The sequence below is a fragment of the Oncorhynchus clarkii genome, chromosome 25, assembly GCF_045791955.1.
Source record: "Oncorhynchus clarkii lewisi isolate Uvic-CL-2024 chromosome 25, UVic_Ocla_1.0, whole genome shotgun sequence".
Classification (NCBI taxonomy): domain Eukaryota; kingdom Metazoa; phylum Chordata; class Actinopteri; order Salmoniformes; family Salmonidae; genus Oncorhynchus; species Oncorhynchus clarkii.
This window is the reverse complement of record NC_092171.1, coordinates 2,574,677-2,599,972: the sequence shown is the minus strand read 5'-3', so window position 1 is coordinate 2,599,972 and position 25,296 is coordinate 2,574,677. Positions and strand designations below refer to the sequence as shown.

Sequence of the window (25,296 nt, the reverse complement as noted above, 5' to 3'; positions counted from 1 at the left end):
CACTGACTGGCTGACTAATGCCTGCCGAGATCAATGGAGGCAGGGGGCTCAGGGTGCTACTTCCTGCATAACATTGCCATTGGCATAATAGCCGGGTTGCTAGGCGACCAGTCGCATGGAAACAGAAGGTGTCACTCGTTACATCAGCGCTGAATTTAGCAAATAGCAAAATAGCTCTCGTACTGTCAGGGGAGGGTCCGAGGTACTAAAGATAGTCGCTGAAGCGAGGTGCAGAGGGATGGAGGGGGAGAGAGGATGGAGGGATGCTGGAGGCTGAGTTTAATACAAAGGTTTGCCCAGTTGCTTTGGAGACCCTGTTAGTCCATTTAGGTTTATGTAAGATGACTGTAAGGCTAGCGCGGCCACGAAAGGCCAGCAAGGGCTTGAAAGATTTGGTTATTCAGCAAGAAATATTTTAAAGCCCTACTACTCTTGTTTCCTTCGTTCATTATCTCAGTCCCATCCACCTACTTACAGTGTATCTTCCCCCTTTTCTCTCAACCCTATATCTCTCTCTCTCTACTGTACTTCATATCGCTCTCTTTCTTTCTCCCCCATCCCCCCCTGCCACCCACCGCCTCCACCCTCCCACCCTCCCCGCTCTCTCTCCCCTTATCCCTCCCTGGCTTGTAGGCTGTAGGCAGCAGCGGATTGCGGCGGCCCACTCAGCCCTCTCAGGGAGCAGAAGGCCGTCCACTCCCACTCGGTCTCTGCGTCATGGAACAGAGAGCCCTCAGAGATGACACCGAACAGATGGAGGAAGAAGAACACACCGTCTCTCCATTGATTTAACCACAGATATGTCCTAAATGGCACCCAATTCCCTATTTAGTGCACTACCTTTCACCAGAGCTCTACTGGGCTCCCTACTGGGCCCCCATATAGTGCACTAGTTTTGACCAGAGCCTTTTGTGCCCTGGTCAAAAGTATTGCACTATATGGCTCATTCTTCAGAAGTGGTGCAAATTGGGGGTTGGAAAACAATTCTAATTTGTAGAGTACAGTACAGTACAGTAGAGCACAGTACAGTAGAGCACAATACAGTAGAGCACAGTACAGTAGAGCACAGTAGAGTAGTACAGTACAGTAGAGCACAGTATAGTAGAGTACAGTACAGTAGAGCACAGTACAGTACAGTACAGTACAGTACAGTACAGTACAGTAGAGTACAGTACAGTACAGTACAGTACATTACAGTAGAGTACAGTGCAGTACAGTAGAGCACAGTACAGTAGAGTAGAGTAGAGCACAGTAGAGTACAGTACAGTACAGTAGAGCACAGTACAGTAGAGTACAGTACATTACAGTAGAGTACAGTACAGTAGAGTACTGTACAGTAGAGCACAGTACAGTAGAGCACAGTATAGTAGAGTACAGTAGAGCACAGTACAGTAAATTATTATACAGTAGAGTAGAGCACAGTACAGTAGAGTACAGAATAGCACAGTACAATAGAGCACTGTACAGTAGAGTACAGTAGAGCACATTATCGCGGTCTATGTTTTGGCCAAATAGATGTCAATGTTTGGGTTCTTGGAGCCCCCCGGCTGACTATGCATATTAATGAATACTTTACACTTTTTCCTGAAGTGTGCACTTGTCCACGACCCACATGGTGGTCCTCTGTAGCTCAGCTGGTAAAGCATGGTGCATGCAACTTTCAAATGGAGATAGCCTCAATGGAGCTACCCATGCTGTCACAGACGCCTTAATGGCACAAATACAAAAATACAAAGATGAGACCTCTATGGTGTCAATTGTTTTCGGGTTGGACAATTTTGACAAATTTTGGACTTAGCTATAGCTAACATATTTAGCAGACACTCTTAGCAGACACTCTTATCCAGAGCATCTTCCTCATCCGTGCCTTGGAAACAAAGTCCATTGTGGACACATTTTGGGGCGGCAGGTAGCCCAGTAGTTAGAGCGTTGGGCCAGTTACCGAAAGGTTTCTGGATCGAATCCTGAGCTGACAAGGTAAACATCTGTTGTTCTGCCCCTGAACAAGGCAGTTAACCCACTGTTCCCTGGGTGGTCATTGTAAATAGGCCATTGTAAATAAGAATGTGTTCTGAACTGACTTGCCTAGTTAAATAAAAGTTTTAAAAAATTACAGGAGCAATTAGGGTTAAGTGCCTGGCACATGGACACATTTTGTCTCACCTTGGGGCTTGGATATTCGAACCAGTGACCTTTCAGTTACTGGCCCAACGCTCTTACCTGCCACCCCATAGCCATACGGCTGGCTATCTTTTATTTGGACAGATGTATTGTACATCCCAGCAAACATATCTTCTAGTCCCAAAACCATACTTGACATATTTCTTGATATATTACATGTTCAGTTGTGACACTTCTAAAAAAATACTTTACTTTACTCGCTGACATTTCTGTAAAATGCTGGCAGACAGACTATTCACCAAGTTGGAGAGGGGTGCAATCCCATCACCTGGTGATATTTGTAGGGTTGTGGCTGAAGGCACATCCATTCTACAGTATTTTAATGTTACATTTTGTTATTGCCTTGGATTGAGTTAGAACATATCACGATGTAAATAAATGTCCTAAGTTTGGAGACTTAACTGATTTTGTAAATAGTTTTTTTTGGGGGGGGGACTGCAATTTTCAAAATTTCTGTAGAATCCCCCATATCTGAAACAGGGTACCATTTGGGATGCATCCATAACCACTTATTAGGACCACTATATACATAAGCAAGGCCATACCCCTAACCTCAAAGAGAAAGACAGAGTTTGATTTTTAAAGAAGACCCCACACATCTGTGCGGTGGTTAACTGGAACATCAATTGATGATTGAATGTTTTGAGAGTAACATCTGGACTTGAATCCGATTGGAGATGGAGAAATCGATGCATGTTATACATGGAACAGATGCACTTGCTTTAGTTATTCTACAATTTATGCTTTCTTTCAAAATGTCATTCTTCCACTTCCCCCCTTGTGGCAGGACCATGCTTATTTACTAAACAAAAATGGAAACTCAACATGCAACAAATTTCAAAGATTTTACTGAGTTTCTGGTCATATGAGGAAATCAGTCAATTGACATCAATTCATTAGGTCCTAATCTATGGATTTCACATGACTGGGAATATATTTTTTGCATCTGTTGGTCACAGATACCTTAAAAGAAATGGGCCTCACAATGGGCCTCATGGTCTCGTCACGGTATTTCTGTGCATGAAAATTGCCATTGATAAAATGCAATTGTGTTCGTTGTCCGTAGATTATACCTGCCCATACCAGAACCCTACCGCCACCAGGGGGCACTCTGTTCACAACGTTGACATCAGCAAACCGGGAGGCCGGTTGGACCTACTGCCAAATTCTCTAAAATGATGTTGGAGGCGGCTTACAGTAGAGAAATTAACATTAAATTATCTGGCAACAGCTCTGGTGGACATTCCTGCAGTCAGTATGCCAATTGCAAGCTCCCTCAAAACTTTAGACATCTGTGGCATTGTGTTGTGTGACAAAACTGCACATTTTAGAGTTGCCTTTTATTGTCCCCAGCACAAGGTGCACCTGTGTAATGATCATGCTTTTTAATCAGCTTATTGATATGCCACACCTGTCAGGTGATTGGATTATCTTGCCAAAGGAGAAATGCTCACAAACAAGGATGTAAACACATTTGTGCACAACATTTGAGAGAAATAAGCTTTCTGTGCGTATGGAACATTTCTGGGATCTTTTATTACAGCCCATGAAACATGGGACCAACACTTTAACATGGGACCAACATGTTGCATTTATATGTTTGTTCATTGTATATAACCTATAACTAACTGTAAATGTACAGTACATGACCTTGCATGACTGTGACTAAAGCCTAATACTGTACATAAATGTTTGGTTCTGCAATAACTGTTATAATAACTAGGTTACATATTCAAATGCTTGTGTGAGAAGACTATAAGTACAACAATTGTATTCAGGAACAAACGCTCTGAATCACCCACCATCACCCTGTCCATTCAACTGGATGGGCCAACAACATGGCAAACTGCAATTTGTGATAATTGTCTTGAATGTTCTTTGCTCGTCCACCAGCGCTATTTTCAAATGATTATAAAACCAGTTAGGTATCTTCTCCTGGAAAACAAGTCCGAGAGGGCTCCTAAAATAAGCCTCTCAGCTCAAATCCACTGACCTGTTGCGTACAGAGGATTCGATTATAAGACTCAACATCTCAGGGCTCGCTCAATTGGTGTAACCATGGCGACCGGATGTACAGCCGTGTGTGACATCACGGCCCATTCAATTAATGACCGACTAAGCAGAGAGACACGGCTTTGGTCGTAATGTATATTGTGCGGCAACCTGTTGTTCCTATGCTGTCATCTAACCCCTGCTGCTGTTACAACACCTATTTCTAACCATTGCGCAAAGCACATCATCTAATAGTAGAAATGCCCGTCATTGCTGCACTTTGGAGCGCTCTCTCTAAAATGACCTTTTGAAATGACAGGCTCTTTGTTCAGAAGTGACAAAAGCTTAAACCACCTCACACTCACTATATCATCACATTCTATTGGTTTGCAAGAGGCCTTTCCAATCTCATCTGAGGCCTCTCGGTGACACTGAAAAGGACAAGTGCATTCAGCATTTGGCTGGTCTGAGTAAGGAAGGACTCAATGAGATTCTGTAGGGTCCAGGAGCTCACCTTTTCGTAGCATTCCCTATTCTTTATGTACAGTAAGGGAGAGGGGGAAAGTGCTGATGCAAGCTGGGGAGTGACAGCCACACAGTGTGGGGTGTCTGTGACTGTCTGTGTGCGTATGAGTCGTCTCACTTCCTCAGATACGGTTGTTAGGTCAGCCAAGTTGATGTGAAATAGCTGATAAAGAGATAGCTGAGATGGTTTGGAGGCAGACATCTCAGTGTTCTATTTAATTATGTGGTTTGTGGATTGTGTGTGTGTGTCTGTTTGCGCGCATGTGAGCATTTATGTGTGTGTGAGTTAATAAATCAAATGAATTCATATATCGACCGACACCCCTGCCTCATGGACTAATAATAAAGCTTAGGTATGTCTTGTAAAAATCCAAGTATCCTAGTTTAGACCATTCTGGAGCTGATGTAGTTGGCATACAAGTTGTCTCATTTCTACACCCCAATATGTCCCGTATCAGCAGATTTCTTTGTATTAGCTAATTTTGGCACCATTTACCATTTGACTGCAGCAAGCTGACCTGCTTCTTCTGTCTATAAGTCTGCCATCACTACCAGTCAGTCAGTCACTGGGCCACCATGGCAGTAGTCTGATCTCTCCAGCCAGGGAGGGGAGAGTGATGCTTATTTAACCTCCTTAGAGGCTGTGGGCTGCTGGAGTGTGTTGATTGTTGAGTGGGTGGAGGTGCTGGTGCTACTGCTGGTGGTGATGCTGAGGCTGGTGGTCTGAATTATCCCTCTGGTGACGCAGGTTTCTCCTCCACACACTTCCTGACAGCTGCTCCCTGCCTGCCTGCCCGTCTGCCTGCTTACGACAATAGGTTATATCCAACAATGTTACGTCCCTGTTCATTTCCTGAACGGCTAGGGTTAGAGAATGTGTTTTCAGCTTGCCGGTGTGGTATCGTTCTTGCCCTCTTGAACCGGTGTCTATCTGGTTGTTAGGTTCAATCTTTTCATTTGTTTTTGTGTTTTGAGGTTTTCCTTGTTGATTTACTTATGTTTCCCCATCTGTTATGGTGTCTGTTGAATTGATGTGCATGCACTACGTTGAAACTGGAAAGTTATTTTCTATATGAGAAAAGTGTACCTAAAACACATGATCAAAATACAACGTTACAAAAGATGTACTCATTCATTGAGTATGTTATGTACATATTGAGCCATTCTTTGATCACTGTAGCCTTGCTCTTGCGCTATTTAGGGTGCTGGCTGGAATGTAATTGGTTGCCAAATAATTAGATGCAATACGATAACAATATGTGGCTCTTAATCGCATAATAATACAACTAGTAGACCTGGTTTATCTCTTCCATTTAACAATAATATATATATATATGTACTTCTAATAGTTGATACTCCAATTATTTAATAGGTGCAGAATAAACAAATAGCTCAGGGGCATGAAAGGGTTAATGACCCGAATGACAACGGCATTAACCCGGAAGTTGTGCTTTGGTATTTCAATGTGACTTACCCTAAACTAGCTAGCTGTTGTAATACTCTATTAAGTATGTTCCTCACTGCTGTAAATCGTGAGTATGATTGAATACGTTGCTGTATATTGTAGTTTTTCACTAAGTTGTATGGCGAAATATAGAATTGGCTGGCTCTATGCATGTCTGTGGTTAGCCGATTTTAGCTAGCTAGCTAGCTATGATTCACTGGCTAGTAGCATTGAAGTCAGCATGTCATTTGTTAACTAACGTTAGCTAGATTAAGTAGTTAGCTACATTCTGAAACAATGTTTTATAGATGGAGATGTCGTATTGACTATCGTTAGCTTGCACAATCAGAAGCTAAGCTAGCTAGCCATGGCAAGTGTTCTACTAATTAACTAGTTAGTTAAACCGAAAGCTAGCTAAGGGAGTTATGATCTTGCCAATCTGATTTCATTATCTGATCTCTTCCATACACACAGTGGCCAAGGCCAAGTCAAAGTAAGTAAATTATTTCCTTCTCCAGCTCATAATTTGTGTATAGAGGTCCTACTTTATTATCTAATTTATATCTAATCCATGTATCATTTATTATACCCTCAGCTAAGCTACTTCCTAGTAAAAGCTTCATACAGTAGAAATTGGAATTTAGGTTTGATGTCTTTCTCTGAACTGTTTGCTGTAATATTATCCTCAATCTGCTCTTTGATAAAAGTGACCCAAGGAATAGCAATGAACATGTAGTATATCTTTTTCATAATTATTGTGGCCTATAACATGTGTTATCACAAAGTAACCATTGCCTTTGTTACAGGACTGTCCTAGTGCAAATGGTGAGTGCTGCTGGGACAGGTTACTGCTTCAACACCAAGAGGAACCGACTACGCGATAAACTGGTGCTGCGAAAAAATGACCCTTTTGGTAAACTACAAACCCTCTCTGATTAGCATTGTATGGAAGCAAACTATTACACTCGCTCTCAGGGAGTTATCACTGATGCCAAGTGGACACTGGCCTCTCACAAGGGCTGTGTCTGTAAACGTTACTTGCAGTCAAGTCCTTGCTTTCGCCATCTTTGTTTCTCTCAAAGCTCATTGGTCCTCATTCGGACCTCCTCCTCCAATGAGCTGAGAGGAATTAGCCTAAGGAAACATGGACAGGGGACGCAAGTGTTTTTTTTACAGAAAATTTCAGACACAGCCAGTGTGGCTTTAACGTAGACGAGCCATATGACATCATCGTACACAAAGAACCAATAGTGGCATTTTGCTGTCCTACTGTCTATAATGAGTGATTTAATATTCAGCTTATATCAGGTAACATTTGTGTTTGAGATAATTCAAATCATATACTATGTAGGCCTAGTCATTTGCCCCTGCTTGAAAATGATACCCTCACAATTATTTTAATTGGTTTGCAATGCTTACCTGATAAACCTACACTTTGCACATAGCTGTTCATTGTGCACCCACTTCAGAATTGTATTTCTGTCTTTGCAGTAAACAAACACGTCCTCTTTCACGAAAAGAAGAAGATCAGGTCGATTTAACCATGAACGGCAAAGAACGAGACTTTTGAATCTCCAACATCTAATCAGATGATTTCACTGACATTGTCTAAAATGTGTCGACCGTCATTCGCGAGAAGAGCTAAGGAGTTCCAATTGGACTATTCATGGGCCACACCAACTCATTGTAAACATTTGGGATGAACCAAGCGGTGTCAAAACCTCAAGTAGTTCTGTTTCCATTCACATCAATAACCAGGTTTCCATCCAACATTTTGTGAGTACAGTACATGTCGGATAGAAATTTCAAGACAGGCCTGATGGAACCAGCAAATTTGTCAGTAAACTTTCCAAAGGTCGACGACAGAATACATGTCGTAGTGGGCGAACCACACAACATATCATGACTCCCAAGTTTACTTCGATATGATGGTTATTATATCAATATTTAAATTATGTGATAAGTGGCAGTGGAAACCCCTTTATGCGCAAATATTGATATAATAACCATCATAGTAAACTTGGGAGTCATGATATGTTGTGTGGTTCTCCCACTACGACTTGGGAAAGCATGCAATTGGCTACAGATTAAATTAGTTGTGAACTTCACAGGGTGGAAAAAGTGCACAGTGATGAGCTTAATGCTCCTTTCCAATACATATTGAGGGTCTTATTCTGTTAACATGATGATCGGCTGCCGTTTGACTAATAATCACCATCTTATCCATTACAATCAGATCATGTCCTGTAGGTAGCCGACCCACACTGTGTCTGCGAGCTGTTGGCTAGAGCACACATGCAAAGACCAGAGTGGGCACGTTTGCTATATAACGCAACATTTGTTGTGACAAAACCCTCAGTAGACTTGAAAATGTGATGGAAACACATTTGACTTGTATTTGTTATTTGGTACATGGGAATTTAACTGCAAAATATATTTTCATGTGCACTACGTCATCACGCACAGCCTTTTATCTGCAACAAGTCAATTTGATGGAAACATCTCTGGTGGGAAAATGTGCATATTTTAGAATATTTGCATGAATATCTTGCCAATTAGATGGAAACCTAGCTATTGAGACAATTATTCCTCAATAAGTAAGAAGTAGCTTGTTTCATGTTTTTGTCCACTTGTATGTTATTTCTCGAACGTAGGCACATTGCATTTATAATCTTTGTTCTGCAAGAGTATCATATCTGCCATTAAGAAATAATGGAAACATGAAAGAAGGACAACTGTTCACTTATGTTTCACGCTGAATGATCATAAGCTTTTACAACATTATGGTAATTCAGTACAGAACTTTTTTTTGTCTAGACAAACTAGTCTGGGTTTGGTGTTAACTTTTTCACTAGTTTTTCTGACATGTAAATTATTTGTATCCTCATTGTAGGTCAGAATAAAATTGAAATGATTCAAGTTGTATTTTCCCTCTTAAATGTGTTTGACATTTGTTGATTTTGTCAAAGCTTATGAAAAACAGTGAGTGAAATTGTTTCAATGATGAGTTTGTGGAACACTAGTATGAAACAAAATGTATTAAAAGTATTTAAATCTCATTATTGGACACATTGGAATATAAAAACAATAAATGATATGACAATACTGGTATGGCAGATTAATAAAGTACAATGGTCATCATTCCATTAAGTTATTTACATAGTCGTTTAATTACTTGATACAGTGTTTTAGATAGTTCAGGCTCACAGTGTCCATTTAGCGTGCAAGTTGCTGTCTTCTCTAGAAAAGGTCTGTGGGTAGGTCCTTTTTAGAGGGATAAGACGCCTGTGTCCCAATTGTCTGTACACTCACTCCTGCCACCTGATTGGCTCTCCTGGCCATCTCTTCCAGGGACATTGTAGGGAAGTGAGCCATGTAGAAGGCCAGGGCACCAATGAAACTGTCTCCGGCTCCCTGTGTAGAGACAAACAGTCGTTACTACTCCAATACTCACATAGCAAAACAAACACGCACTGAATGTGTCAACAATTCAATTGAAATGTAGGCTAATAAGAGTTCTTTTGAAAGGACAAAGTACTTTCTGTGAACAACAATGACCTTCCTGCGAGAACTCATTAATTCCTTCATTTAGAATGGAATGTAAGTGGAAAGGGGGGATACCTAGTTAGTTGTACAACTGAATGCATTCAACTGAAATGTGTCTTCCGCATTTAACCTAACCCCTCTGAATCAAAGAGGTGCGGGGGGCTGCCATAATCGACATCCACGTCTTCAGCACCCGGGGAACAGTGGGTTAACTGCCTTGCTCAGGGGCAGAACGGCAGATTTTTTTACCTTGTCAGCTCGGGGATTCAATCCAGCAACCTTTCGGTTACTGGTCCAACGCTCTAACCACTAGGCTACCTGCCATAGGAGCGATGGAGACGCACACACTGTCAAAGTGGACAAATCTGAGGCTTAAATGCAAAAATAGAGATGAATTTAATGTAAGCAAATAAAGGAATCTATGACTTAATTCCTCATGAAACTTGGAAAAGGTAATCAAGAGGAACTGAGACTAGAGATGTTATTTAACTATCTGACCAACTGTTGGCAACATTAGGGGGTGCTATGACACTTGTCAATTGTAGCTTTTTGAACAAGGCTCCCCACTGTCAGTTGAAATGCCTCCGCCATTAGTCTGAAATGGCCTAATACTCACCCTTTATGACAAACAAACGTATTAACACTTCCACTTAGCCAGTGTGAGATTCCCCGTTTTGTTATAAACAACTGAAGATAAGACGACAAGACCGATGTATTCACTTGCATATTGCATAAATGAAGAATATTTAGCTTACATTTTCAAATGGCTATCGTATATAAAAACATGTGGGGGTATTATTCATATAATATGCCAGAATAACGTAATACATTTGACTTTTTTTCTCACCAACATATTTAGCCGAAGAGATTTGTCTTTGACAGGGTCAGCTTGGCAGAATTATACCATATACCACAATGTTCTATGTTCATAGAGTACAGTGTACAAGTCAATATAAAAATGAATAGAAATAAAAACCGTATTTTTTATCTCCCAGAATTAATAAAAGTAAAGCATTATCAACATTTAAATACAAGTCATATTTCTGAGCACATGATTTCTTTCAAATGATACCTACCTAAATTTGATCTGTGCAAACTAAATATAATTATCAGAGGCTTGAGTACAAATGCCATAACTAAAATACAAATAAAAAATGTGTCAAACATTGAAAGGACATGTATTTAGGACATTTCATTAACTCAATTTCATGGACAATTTTGTTCCTTTTTGACACAACATTACCAATTTACAGTATCAAACAAGATACTTACTTTTACAGTAAAAAAAACATTTTTGCTAATTTGAGCATATTTTGTTGATGTATAGTTTAGCACTTTGTCTCGTGTATCCTATACAACCTGAGGTTATAGGCACGTTTAAAGACAACAACCTCAGTAGTAATTGGTGAGGAGGAGGACCAATTCAAAGTCTAGAGACTCCAAAGGGCAAAATCCTAAATTGCGATCAAATTTTGCACACATCTATTATTGACATCAACGCATGGTTCTTATAAGTCCCAAGTTCAGCGCGCAGATCCCAAGTTAGGATTAGGTGCGAATAAGTCCTTTGGGCATCACCCCTATTCCAGTTTTCTGCCATCCTGGCAGTTTTATAAGCTAACACTCCTCTGGGATTGCCTATCGGTTTATCATGGGTTTAATCTTTATTTCTCTCTGCTATTGACAGTGATGATGGAATGTGCAATAGGCGCCCAGGGGGGTGGGCTTGGGTGTGTAGGAGAGATGAGGGTGTTAGATCACTGATAGGAAAACGCATGGAGGAATGTGGCAAAGCGTTCAGATTTAACCACAGATGGCCCCCGCCACTGGTTCTCACAAGCCTGGCCAATTACTCACCGTTCTGCCTCTCAAATAGTTCATTGCACACTTCCCCGAACACCTTCACCCCTCCCCCAAGTAGCCTCCCACCACATCCCCCATTCAGAACTCTCATCAGCCAAGAAACAAGGCTAGAGTCAAAGGTGACTTTCAGGGATTGGTGAGAGACTGGAAAAAGTGAATACAGGGGGAGAAAAAGTGGGTAGATTAAAATTTTTACCCATGTACTGAGCATTCAGAAAGTATTCAGAACCCTTGACTTTTTCAACATTGTTACATTACAGCCTTATTCTAAAATGTATTAAATAGTTTTTCTTCTTCATCAATCTACACACAATACCCCATAATGACAAAGCAAAAACAGGTAAAAAAAAAAAGGAAATCACATTTACAGAAGTATTCAGAACCTTTACTCAGTACTTTGTTGAAGCAACATTGGCAGTGATTACGGCCTCAAGTCTTCTTGGGTATGACGCTACAAGCTTGGCACACCTGTATTTGCGGAGTTTCTCCCATTCTTCTCTTCAGATCCTCTCAAGCTCTGTCAGGTTGGATGGGGAGCGTTGCTGCACAGCTATTTTCAGGTCTGTCCAGAGATCGGGTTCAAGTTCGGGCTCTGCCTGGGCCACTCAAGGATATCCTGTCCCGAAGCCACTCCTGTGTTGTCTTGGCTGTGTGCTTAGGGTCATTGTCCTGTTGGAAGGTGATCCTTAGCCCAAGTCTGAGGTCCTGAGCCCTCTGGAGCAGGTTTTTATCAAGGATCTCTATGTACTTTGCTTCGTTCATCTTTTCCTCGATCCTGATTAGTCTCCCAGTCCCTGCCGCTGAAAAACATCCCCACAGCACAATGCTGCCACCACCATGCTTCACCGTAAGGATGGTGCCAGGTTTCCTCCAGACGTAATGCTTGGCATTTAACCTTGATTTCATCAGACCAGAGAATCTTCTTTCTCATGGTCTGAGAATCCTTCAGGTGCCTTTAGGAAACAGGATGCACCCGAGCTCAATATCAAGTCTCATAGCAAAGGGTCTGAATAGTTATGTAAATAAGGTATCTGTATTTTATTTGTAAGAATTTTGCTAACATTTCTACATCTGTTTTTGCTTTTTCATTATGGGGTATTGTGTGTAGATTGATGAGGATTATATATATTTTTCATCCATTTTAGAATAAGACTAACGTAATAAAAAGTAGAAAAAGTCAAGGTGTCTGAATACTTTCCGAAAGCACTGTATGTTTGTCTCCTGTCTGGTCGTTGGTTTGGGTTGTGCTTACCATGTGGAAATGTACGGTCCCACTTTGACAAGTTTCCAGTTCACAGTTCTGGTGAGACAATGACTACACCCTGTCCACACCCAAACTCAATGAGGTTGGCATGAAGAGACAAATAACATACCAAAGAAATTTGAGAGAAAAGAAGGTATCACATTATCAGCCAAGTTGCCAGAACATTTGCGATCATTTACAAATTTATATTTCAAGTTGGCATTCTTATTCTTTTTCCACCACAGAATCAGGCCAATTCCATTATAATCAACAGAAATGATGAACATGTAAACTACCGGATACACATACTGAGAACTGATCCTCAATGTTTTTGTAATTTCTAAAGAGTGTAACTGGAGTGACACAGGATAACAACTCAAGTCTTCCAGTCTGATCGTCTCTGTCCACCACGTTCCAATGCTCCCCATGCCGAGTCACTGTCCTCTCGTCTTGTGTTGAAAGCAATGCCTGAGACTGACATGTGACAGCGTCGCATCCCCACGTGACGCTCACTGGAGCTGACAACCTCAGCCCCCCTCAGCCCCGCTGCGGCTGCCCTCGACACACTTTGGTGAAGGTTAGATTGGAAAGCCTGTCAGTCAAACGACAGAAGCGGTAGCCGTGGACGAGTACTGATGCTCTCTTACGGTTAGCTCCGTCCGTTACACGGTGACCTTTATCCCTTGGCTGGTTCTCAGCATTGCTAGAGTCGTAAAAGTTTGAAGTAAGGTGCTGCATGAGCAATCTAACATCAGCATAAACAACTGTGGTCTATGAGTGAAGATGCATGTTGTGGCATGTTATTTTTTTGTCAACATTCAAATGCTTTTTTGAAATCAAAACAGATCTGCAAATCCAACTTCCGTCGTGGTGCTCTTCATTAGTCTCCTTTCTTTCAAAACGGATCCCTGCCCTAAACTTAGTCTTAAAAAGGGGATACAAAGAATCTGACATTGTGCATCACAATGACTGTATTTCCTGTAATCTAGTCTCCCATACGGGCGTGACGGATGGGGAAACAGTAATCCCCAGCCTGGGGCCCTCATCAATAAGGACCCCCTAGAGAGAGTAAAGAACTCCGTGGCCAGTGCTGACTCAAACTGTTACTGGACCCCAAGCTTCCGGGAAAGAATGATGACAGTTGCTCTGCGGAAGTATCGGAAGATAATGACCAGATCAAAAGCACAGTAAATTGAATAGATTAAGCCTCCTGAGCACAATGTCTTTGATCTGTCCATCATTTTGGTTTACGGTCTTGTGATTTTCTTCTTCATTTCACCAGTGTGATAAATGTACACAGATTCAGAAGAAGAGGATAGCTTGGATTGCATGGCATAGAGGTGGTAACTAACCACTGGCATGTGCAGTCCAATAAGGACTTCATGGGGGCCTCCCTTCGTTGCGCCAGCTTCGCAGTGACTAACTACGCGGTGGTCAGGGTTCGGAAGAGGTGAAGAATACTAGGGTATTCCCCTACCTACCGCTTCCAGGAACAAGCCTGTGTGTGGTCATCTGTCTCCTCTCATAGGAAGGAAGTCAGGATGATATGGATTGTCCAGCACTGAGCTGTTTTGTCTGGCCTGGCAACTACCCCCACCATCACACCAACCCCACAGTACAGGAAAAGCACAGGCCAAAGGGGTGGCCACTGTGTGTGTGTGCGTGAGAGACAGAGACCGCAGACTTGTGTGCGTAAGCATCATCCAATCGTCCACACTAACAGCGCAGCCTCTGTGAAAGTAGGAATGCCTGCACTCAATTTAAGAAAGAAGGAAAACTTTAGGGGAAGACGGGAGGGAAGAGTGAATTTTGCTTTGTTACCAGTCCAGCTTTGCAGCTGACCCTGACTCCGCCTCTAAAGCCTTGCCACGTACAATGTGTTGCTCGTGGAAGAGAAGGGGGGAGGGTGTTGTGGTTCAGTGGATGATGAAAGAGCTGGGGTAGCAACCAGGAGAAGCTAGAATGGTATGCTTCTTTGAACTCAGCACTGACTGGAAAGGATACTGGCAGTATAATAAAACAATATTTATGTGTGTTTTGGGGTGGTGACAGTGTCGATCCGGCAAGATCATAGCTTCAGACCCAGCCTCCTTCCTCAGTTCGCCAACCCACGCATAGCATCGAAGCCACCAAATTCACACCAAGCAAACATGCTTCTGGCGAAAAAAAATTAGAGCGCAGCACTACACCGTGTTCACTCAGCGAAAAACGCCAATGAACAAAATCAAAGAACCAAATACTTTTTTAAGAGGCCTTACCATGCATGTAAAAATGTTTTATCAAATAAATAAAAAGGAAACAACAAAAGGTCTGTGAGGCTGACTAGCCATTCAGAAAACAATCTTTTCTTTTGCTAGTAAAAATAAATTGTTTACTGGAAGAGGGATTAGGGCATCCAAAAGAGTTAAACACTCCAGAATTTATGGGGCCATCAAAGTGTAGGGGGGGAGCACTGCCAAAACCAAGGCCCGATCACAGGCTGGGCTGTGTTGTGTTCTGCTGACTGGTGCAGGGCTGAGAGGTGAGTCACAGAGGGAGGGGAGGGGGTTTGGGGTGAAGGAAGCTAAGCCAGGTTCCCCTCAGGGCTATGGTTCATTTTGTATGCACCACCAGGGAATGGGGGAGTTGGTGTGTTTGCGTGTATTACTAGGGACAGTAAAAGTATAAAGGGTCATTTAATTATAGGTACACCGAGGCAGATTGCAGTACACATAGTTTTGGTAACATTAATGGATCGGTAAAGCTAACTTGTGGGATCTGTGCACACGCAGTCAGGACACTAATTGCTTCTGAGCACTCTCACATTGCACTGACTTCAGCAATTGGTATCTATTGTACTGTTTTGTAAATGGGGAGTGTATAAGGTGGATTACAGTACAGACATACACACTAAGACAGGAATATGACACTTCGGGTCGTGGCAAGGTGTTGATGGGAGAGAGAAAAAACAGTCATGAAGCCCTAAACACTCCCCTATTGTTACTCTCCTGCTTCAGTGGGTTCACTTGTTTTAACTTCAGTTAATGGGGGATTTTGATTCCAAACAGGAACAATGAGTTTCAAAATGGAAAAGCTTCTTATTAAACACAAGATAAAAGACACCCAGTTTTAGGAGATATAATCTTGAAGTTTGAATGCATCTGTACTTTTGCAGCTCAATATCAACTGCACGCAAACCGCTGGACTCTCTAATTCACAACACTGTCACCCTGTAGAATTTATCAAATGCATCATCTGTAGTTGTATGCAAACAAAATGAAAATGACATTTTTTCTCTATAGCCTAACAAATGCATCAACTCTAAATCAGTTGTGTCCCAAACTCGAACAGGAAGTGTGAAAGTCTCACCGAGCCAGGCGTGACGGCAAAGCCCTTTCAAGATGAAATCAGGAAGAGAATCCAAAATGTCCCCACATCCCCTATAAAACCCAGTTTAATCTTTAACCTCTGGGGTGAGAAACTACCGAGCCATTAGCCTCCACCTCTGGGACGTCGTACAGCGTGTGCTGGTCTGGGGCCGAGAGAATTTAATTTAATCACGTCATGGTGATTAGTAGTACACAACATATTGTGCGCATACGTAATCTTTTTCGGTGTCCCCCCAGAAGTTGAAGAGGAGTGTCCACATCAAAGTGATGCAAACATCTGCTTTTCTTTTATGGCTATGTCGAGGAATCAGTTGTTAGATCATGGAAAATAATGTGCAGGGTTTGACATTTACTTTTTTAGCCACTTCAGACAAGTAGGTCTGATTGTTTTACTTGTCCAAAAGCTCAAGTCACATGTCCAGTCACTTGTCTGTAACACCATTTTTACATCATTGTATGATGCAAGGAACCACTTTTCAAAATAAATCACTTTTTTTTTACCATAGAGAATAAGACAAATCAAACTGTATTTGTCACATGCGCCGAATACAACAAGTGTAGACTTTACTGTGAAATGCTTATTTACAAGCCCTTAACCAACAGTGCAGTTCAAGAAGAAGAAAATATTTACCAAGTAGACTAAAATAAATATAAGAAAAAAGTAACACAATAAGAATAACAATAACGAGGTTATATGCAGGGGACACCGGTACAGAATCAGTGTGCAGGGGTACAGGTTAGTTGAGGTCATTTGTACATGTAGGTGGGGGTGAAGTGACTATGCATAGATAATAAACAGTGAGTAGCAGCAGTGTACAAAAGGGAGGGGGTGGTGGGGGTCAATGTAAATTGTCCGCTGGCAATTTTATTAATTGTTCAGCAGTCTTATGGCTTGGGTGTAGAAGCTGTTTAAGGAGCCTTTTGGTCCTAGACTTGGCGCTCCAGTACCGCTTGCCGTGCGGTAGTAGAGAAAAACAAAAGTCTATAACTTGGGTGACTGGAGTCTCTGACAATTTTATGGGCTTTCCTCTGACACCACCTATTATATAGGTCCTGGAAAGCTTGGCCCCATTGATGTACTGGGCCGTTCGCACTACCCTCTGTAATGCCTTACGTTCAGATGCCGAGCAGTTCCTATACAAAGCGGTGATGCAACCGGTCAGGATGCTCTCAATGGTGCAGCTATAGAACCCTTTGAGGATCTGGGGACCCATGACAAATCTTTTCAGTCTCCTAAGGGGGAAAAGGTTTTGTCATGCCCTCTTCACGACTATCTCGGTATGTTTGGACTATGATAGTTCGTTGGCGATGTGGACACCGAGGAACTTGAAACTCTCGACCAGCTCCACTACAGCCCCGTCGATGTTAATGGGGGACTGTTCGGCCCGGCCCGCCTTTTCATGTAGTCCACGATCAGCTTCTTAGTCTTGCTCACATTGAGGGAGAGGTTGTTGTCCGGTCACCATACTGCCAGTTCTCTGACCTCCTCCCTATAGGCCGTCTCATCGTTGTCGGCGATCAGGACTACCACTTTTGTGTCGTCAGCAAACTTAATGATGGTGTTGGAGTTGTGTTTGGCCACACAGTTGTGGGTGAACAGGGAATACAGGAGGGGACTAAGTACACACCCCTGAGGGGCCTCAGTGTTGAGGATCAGTGTGGCAGACCTGTTGCTGCCTACTCTTACCACCAGGGGGCGGCCCATCAGGAAGTCCAGGATCCAGTTGCAGAGGGAGGTGTTTAGTCCCAGAGTCCTTAGCTTAGTGATGAGCTTCGTGGGCACTATGGTGTTGAACGCTGAGCTGTAGTCAATGAACAGCATTCTCACATAGATGTTCCTTTTGTCCAGGTGAGAAAGGGCAGTATGGAGTGCGATTGAGATTGCATCATCTGTGGATCTGTTGGGGCGGTATGCGAATTGGAGTGGGTCTAGGGTGTCCGGGAGGATGCTGTTGATGTGAGCCATGACCAGCCTTTCAAAGCACTTCATGGCTACCGACATGAATGCCACAGGGCAGTAATCAATGAAATTATGGTTATCTCTGGGATGATAAAAAATGATAAAAAATGTTGCTTAAAATGTTTATAATGTCTTACTTCTTCATATTATAAGCTCAACAATACGCACAGGGCTGTAGGGTACGCAGGAATGTTCCAAAATGCAATTTGCGGAAAACACCATTCTCAAAAGTGAACCGCACGCGGTGAGTGGTTTCTTTTGACAGGGGAAAATATCTGTTAGAAGTTAAGAAAGAAGGACGATCTAAAGATGCATCAACTAACATGGGTTACCACGCTGCACCTTGGTCTTCATTTAACGACGGACGTTACAGAAGATCCCACCACCAACGGACCAAGCATCGTGGTCAGGAGGACTGGACCTGGGAGGAAATCCTGGAGGGAGCAGGACCATGGACAAGGGCTGGGGAGTATCGCCGTCCGAAGGAGGAGATAGAGGCAGCGAAAGTGGAAGGGCGACGATACGAGGAGTTAGCTCAACGAAGCAAGCACGAGAGGCAGCCCCCCCAGAATATGGGGCGGGACACACTGGGAGATTGACGGAGTGAGGGTTTAGACTTGAGCCAACTCCCCGTGCTTACCGTGGGGAGCGAGTGACCGGTCAAGCACCGTGTTATCCGGTTCTGTGCACCATGCTTTCAGTGCGCATCCACAGCCCAGTGTGCTCTGTGTAAGATCCTTCGCAGTTGCCGTGCTAGGGTGGGCATTCAGCCAGGACGGATTGTGCCTGCTCAGCGCTCCTGGCCTCCGGTGCGTCTCTTCGGTCCAGGATATCCTGCGCCAGTTCTACGCACGGTATCCCCAGTTCTCCAGCACAACCCAGTGCGGTCTGTGCCAGCTCCCCGCACTTGCTATGCTACAGGGGGGATTTAGCCAGGACGCGCTGTGCCAGCTCTACGCTCCAGACCTCCAGCGCGCCTCCACGGCCCAGCATATCCTGCACCGGCTCTACGCACTATGCCTCCAGTGCGCCTTCATAGCCCAGTGAGTCCCGTGCCAGCTCTCCACACTCACCGAGCTAAAATGGGTATCCAGCCAGGACGCGTTGTGGCTGTTCCCCGCACCAGGCTTCCAGTACGTCTCCTCAGTCCGGTGAGACCTGTTCCGGCTCCACGTACGAAGCCTCCAGTGATGATCCATGGCCCGGAGCCTCCAGTGATGATCCATGGCACGAAGCCTCCAGTGATGATCCATGGCCCGGAGCCTGTAGTGGTAATCGATGGCACGAAGCCTCCAGTGATGATCCATGGCCCGGAGCCTGTATTGATGGTCTATGGCAAGGAGCCTGCAGTGACGTTCCCCAGTCCGGAGCCCCCAGCCCTTTTTCTCACCTTCAGTTGTGGGATCATGTCTTTGGTTGTTGCATGTGTTTGCACTCTTAGCTTTACGTTCGTTGAGTTGTTTATTGTTTTTGGTGGAATATTTATAATTAAAAGAAAATGTACGCCTACCACGCTGCACCTTGGTCTTCATTTAACAATGGACGTTACAGTTGTGGCCTTTGTGTTTTTCCGATTGCACGTTCCCGCTAGCAGCATGAAGATATGGTTGTTCTTGTTCAATAGAGCCATTGAACTTTTCTCAACGATATTCATATCTGCCAGGACATTGCAGGATATCTAGGTTGACTAATTTTCCCTGGCTTTGTGAAGATTACAGCCTGACAGGAGCCATACTTCCTTGTTCCTACCCTCGAAGGCAGGCTTTTCAAAATGGTGGCGGTACTAGTTTACAAGATCACAGGAGCTGTTACAGTGTACTCACTGCCTACCCTAGTTGGCTAAATAATTAGCTACAATGGCTGTTCCTGATGATTCCTTTTTCCAAGAAGAGCTGGATGACAAAACAATTTTTATTTTTATTTTGCATAGGGACATACATCCCTATTTAGTTGAGTAGTTGAGACGGGGAAAAATACAGTGCCTTGCAAAAGTATTCACCCTCCCTGGAATTTTTCCTATTTTGTTGCCTTACAACCTGGAATTAAAATTGATTTTTGGGGGGTTTGTATCATTTGAGTTACACAACATGCCTACCACTTTGAAGATGCTACATATTTTATATTGTGAAACAAACTGTATTTCTGATTTATTTTATGTTATTTTAATGGACAAAAAAAATGCTTTTCTTTCCAAAACAAGGACATTTCTAAGTGACCCCAAACTTTTGAACAGCAATGTATATATTACACAGTACCAGTCAAAAGTTTGGAAACACCTACGGTACTCATTCTCAGCTTGTTCTCTTTTCTGCTGCACTGATGTTGGCTGATCGGATGCCTTCCTCTTTGAAGTGAAGGGGGGGGAATCGATGGAACAGCATTACCTTTCAACGTTCGACGACATGGCAACCCATTAGTTGAGACTTCAGGTCCGTTACGAAATCCTGTCTGAAAGTGCTGGCTATAAACAACAAAAAATGTCATATGTATTTTCTTAGCCCTTGTTCTCCCCAATTTCGTGGTATCCAATTGTTAGTTACAGTCTTGTCCCATTGCAACAACTCCTGTACGGACTCGTGAGAGGCGAAGGTCAAGAGCCATGAGTCCTCCTAACTTTTTGTGAGGAAACTGCACATTTTAGAGTGGACTTTTATTGCACCTGTGTAATGATCATGCTGTTTAATCAGCTTCTTGATATTCCACACCTGTCAGGTAAATGGATTACTTTGGCAAAGGAGAAATGCTTACTAAAAAAATTGTGCACAACATTTTAGAGAAAAGCTTTTTGTGTATATGGAAAATGTCTGGGATCTTTTATTTCAGCTCATGAAACATGGGACCAACACTTCACATGTTGCGCTTATATTTTTGTTTCGTATAAATAAGTCTCATTAAAGTTTAGCTACATTTTCTGACGCCTCCCTCATTTAACTATAGCCAATATGCCTACACTTTGACATGCAGGCTTGAGAAACTGTGATATTAAGACCCTAGGCATATTCTTACCGTGGTATCCACTGTTGTCACCGGCTTGGTGGGGACGTGGTGTGATGGGGACGAGGGCTCCTGTGCCGACAGCACAACGCAGCCCCGGGAGCCCAGGGTGATGATGACCGAGCTGCAGCCTCGCCTCAGCAGCTCCTCACCGGCCCGGCCAGCATCCTCTATACTCGCCACGGCCACCCCCGTCAGCAGCTCTGCCTGTGGAGACCACCAGGGAGGTGTGTTAGAGATTGTGTGGTCTGGGATTTGAGCCAGCAACCTTCAGACTACTGGCCCACCTCAAAGTGAAAATCTATGTATGTTGAGTGTGTGGGTGTGCAACGTCCAGGAGGGTGCAGCACATTGGTGAGGGGTAAGTTGAGTTCTTACAATGGAGGCACTTTGCAAAATCACTTTATAAATCCCTATTAGTTCAGTTTTACATCTATTGGGGGGGTAAGCTAATATATGGAATTGTTTAAGATCGTCATACCATGGATCATTTCAATATTTGATTTTAAATTTAGAAATATTTATTAATAGTGAACCGCACAACAAAACAATAAAGAATAAACGAAACGTGACATTCTGGAGTGCTCACAGGCAACAACACAAAAACAAGATCCCACAAAAACCCAGTGGGGAAATGGCTGCCTAAATATGATCCCCAATCAGAGAATGCTAAACAGCTGCTTCTGATTGGGAACCATACCAGGCCAACATAGAAATAAAACAACCTAGATTACCCACCCTATTCACACCCCGACCTAACCAAAATAGAGAATAAAAAGGCTCTCTATGGTCAGGGCGTGACAGTACCCCCCCCCTAAAGGTGCGGACTCCGGCCGCAAAACCTGACTCTATAGGGGAGGGTCCTGGTGGGCATCTAGCGTCGGTGGCCGTGCCCAGACTGGGCCTCGCGCAGAGGAGGGCCCCGACCATGGAGCTGGGTTGAACGCCGGACTGGGCACCGGCGCCGAGGAGGCTCCGGACATGGAGCTGAGTTGGCCGCCATGCCTGGACTGGGCACCGGCGCAGAGGAAGGCTCCTGCCATGGAGCGGGACTGGACGTCGTGCCTGGACCGGGCACCGGCGCAGAGGAAGGCTCCGGCCTTGGAGCGGGACTGGACGTCGTGCCTGGACAGGGCATCGGCGCAGAGGAAGGCTCCGGCCTTGGGGCGGGACTGGACGTCGTGCCTGGACCGGGCACCGGCACAGAGGAAGGCTCCGGCCTTGGAGCGGGACTGGACGGGATTTTTTGATGTTACTTTTATGTTACAAGTGCAAAATAGAAATTAGTCTGTGAAGTTGTAATAAAATAAATTAGAACACTGTTCTTATACCAACATGATAGGTTTTTATTGAAAAGCAAAACCCTGCTATTAATAATAAATGAATATAATTTAAAAGAAAGCAAAAACATTTAGCCTAGAATAACAAGTCGCCTAAAAAGTAATAAAACACAACTTATATTAGTATAACAACCTGTCCTATACGCTACTTCTATGAAAATGTGAATGAATTAATAAATAACAAAACACTGCTGTTTTCAAATACAATCTAGGCCTCTTTAATTTAGCCTAGGTATGAACATTTTAATTAGGCCTAATAAATAACAAAACATGGCTGTCTATGAACCCCAGGGCCGGGATCTAGCTTTTGTCAAATTAACAACAGATTTGACTTTTCGTAACGGATTAGGAGAATTTACGCAGCAGGTTAGAATAATCAACGTACGGGTTAGGAGAAGTTAGTTAAGGTTAGGAAAAGGGTTAGCTAAAAAAAAGTCTGGATCCCTTCTAGCCATGACCGGGCCGCCCCGCCCCACTCCTGCTGCGATTCAACTGATGTTGGACAATGAAATTCGAGATGTAAATACATGAAATGTGTTAAGTCTGGTTCCTTGAGAGATTGCTTATTTTAAGATGCTCCTGTGAAACGAGGCCCGCACCATGCATTTATGAAAGCACTTGTTTCAAAAGCTCAAATGATATCAAACTTTTTACAGTTATACAGAATTACGTTAATAAATGTTGTTTATTGTAATTTGAATTTTCTTGGGGTTGACTCGTCATGTGTAATATATGTGGCTTGTTGATAACAACTCTGTTTCCTACTACAGTGGCAAGAAAAAGTATGTGAACCCTTTGGAATTACCTGGATTTCTGCATAAATTGGTCATCAAATTTGAACTGATCTTCATCTATCTCACAACAATAGACAAACATAGTGTGCTTAAACTAATAACACACAAATTATTGTATTTTTCTTGTCTATATTGGATACATAATTTAAACATTAACAGTGTAGGTTGGAAAAAGTATGTGAACCCCTAGGCTAATGACTTCTCCAAAAGCTAATTGGAGTCAGGAGTCAACTAACCTGCAGTCCAATCAATGAGACGAGATTGGAGATTTTGGTTAGAGTGCCTTGCCCTATAAAAAAAACACACAAAATTTGAGTTTGCTATTCACAAGAAGCATTACCTGATATGAACCATGCCTCGGACAAAATAGATCACAGAAGATCTAAAATTAAGAATGGTTGACTTACTTGCATAAAGCTGGAAAGGGTTACAAAAGTATCTCTAAAAGCCTTGATATTCATCAGTCCGAATTTTGCTGAAACTGAAACGGTTTTGTAAAGAGGAATGGTCCAAAATTCCTTCTGACCATTGTGCAGGTCTGATCCGCAACTACGGAAAACGTTTGGTTGAGGCGATTGCTGCCAAAGGAGGGTCAACCAGTTATTAAATCCAAGGGCTCACATACTTTTCCCCCCTGCACTGTGAATGTTTACACGGTGTGTTCAATAAAGACATGAAAACGTATAATTGTTTGTGTGTTATTAGTTTAAGCAGACTGTGTTTGTCTATTGTTGTGACTTAGATGACCAGATCAAATGTTATGACCAATTTATGCAGAAATCCAGGTATTTCCAAAGGGTTCACATACTTTTTCTTGCCACTGTATATGCAGTTTGCTGCCTAGTGATTGCAACATTGTAACTCTGACGTGAAAACTTGTCAACAATGTTTTGTTTCCAAGTGCTACTGAATAAGCTCAACGGAAATACATCAATTGCACATGATACACATCATTATTCTAGTCTAGTCTATCAATCCATTCCAAATCTTTATACTATACAGGACACAGGGGCGGCAGAAGAATCGCTAGGACTGGGCCTGAAGAACACAATAAGGTGCGGCGCACCGTAGCCTGTTCAAAGTGAGTCGCTGCTGTTGGCAAGTCAAAAAAAAGCTACTCCTTGGAGTAGCTTGCAATACGCATCGGCCTTGTTACTTTTGTCCTCAAGAAGGCTCGATCTTGGGGCCGTCTTTACTCTGTTTTGGAGAACGAATCCCCTTTCGGCGGGAACACTGGAAACAGGGATAATCAACACAATCATCACCAATTTTGCCCAGGGTACACTTAGCTGAAGTCTCTTATGAGTTGGAGCACATCAACTGGTATTTCCATCAATGAATAAAAAGCATTAATTTGCAATGGATTTGTTTTCTTCTCTTGGACAATTTTCCAGAAACAATTGTATTTATGGGCTTTTCAATTTTGAAAACAAAGCTTGTCAAAAAAAGTGCTCTCTTGGCACAACTTGTCCTGGGAATGGGGTTAATTGAGCATAGGGACCGGGTAAGAATAGGGACGCATTTGTGTATAATTTCCTAGAAACAAGGGGTGGCTCAACAAACCCTTTGGCGCGACTTACCTGACTCTCCCCTACCCATCCAGCAACTCTATTACTGGAGTTTCGATTATTCTATCTCTGCATTGTTTAAAATAATTAAAACGGGCCCGTAAGTAACCATTTCACTGTTAGTCTACACCTGTTGTTTACCAAGCATGTGTCAACTACAATTTGATTTATATAGCAGCTAGTCAGTGTGAGGTCCATAATGGAGTCCCATCACTATAAACACGTCAACATTCTATGTGAGCTGTGGATCAAATAGTGCCTGCACTTTGACATCCTTCAGCCCCCCTCTAGGTTCTGCATGGCACTGGGAGACTATACACACAAAAAGGTACGGGTTTAAGATGAGGAGTGGGTGTCCATCTTGTCTGTCAACCCTCCACACCTGCCCAGACAATGATCTCAGCTAGCTCACTTCTCTGTGGGGGGTCAGGACACCAAACACAAACGGAGGCCTTCAATTCATCCTCCATAAAGCTTC

The 25,296-nt window shown here is 43.0% G+C and overlaps 2 protein-coding genes across 4 annotated transcripts in view; one reads left to right on the top strand and one right to left on the bottom strand.

The window, feature by feature from the left end:
- Positions 1 to 6,115: 6,115 nt before the first annotated feature.
- On the top strand, positions 6,116 to 9,296 carry LOC139383881 (mitochondrial ribosomal protein L33). Of its 2 annotated transcripts, XR_011628801.1 has the most exons (5): positions 6,133 to 6,230; positions 6,617 to 6,635; positions 6,949 to 7,055; positions 7,634 to 8,659; positions 8,714 to 9,296. XR_011628801.1 is itself a non-coding variant. In XM_071128477.1 (4 exons), exons 1-4 carry the CDS (start codon positions 6,209 to 6,211, stop codon positions 7,681 to 7,683), a joined length of 198 nt encoding a protein of 65 aa, XP_070984578.1. In that variant the 5' UTR covers positions 6,116 to 6,208; the 3' UTR covers positions 7,684 to 9,296. The 2 variants fall into 2 exon arrangements, 1 of the variants encoding a protein (XP_070984578.1); XM_071128477.1 differs by having other exon boundaries at positions 6,116 to 6,230; positions 7,634 to 9,296.
- Positions 9,287 to 25,296, bottom strand: part of LOC139383880 (ribokinase) — a 71,687-nt gene continuing 55,677 nt past the window's right edge. The window contains exons 8-9 of one of the 2 annotated variants that reach the window (XM_071128476.1): positions 21,129 to 21,323; positions 9,287 to 9,556 (exon numbers count right to left, since the gene is read on the bottom strand). In XM_071128476.1, coding sequence (XP_070984577.1) covers positions 9,383 to 9,556; positions 21,129 to 21,323 — 369 coding nt within the window. In that variant the 3' untranslated portion in view covers positions 9,287 to 9,382. Of the gene's footprint in view, positions 9,557 to 21,128; positions 22,349 to 25,296 lie in introns of both variants that reach the window. The other variant, XR_011628800.1, reaches the window with a different exon arrangement.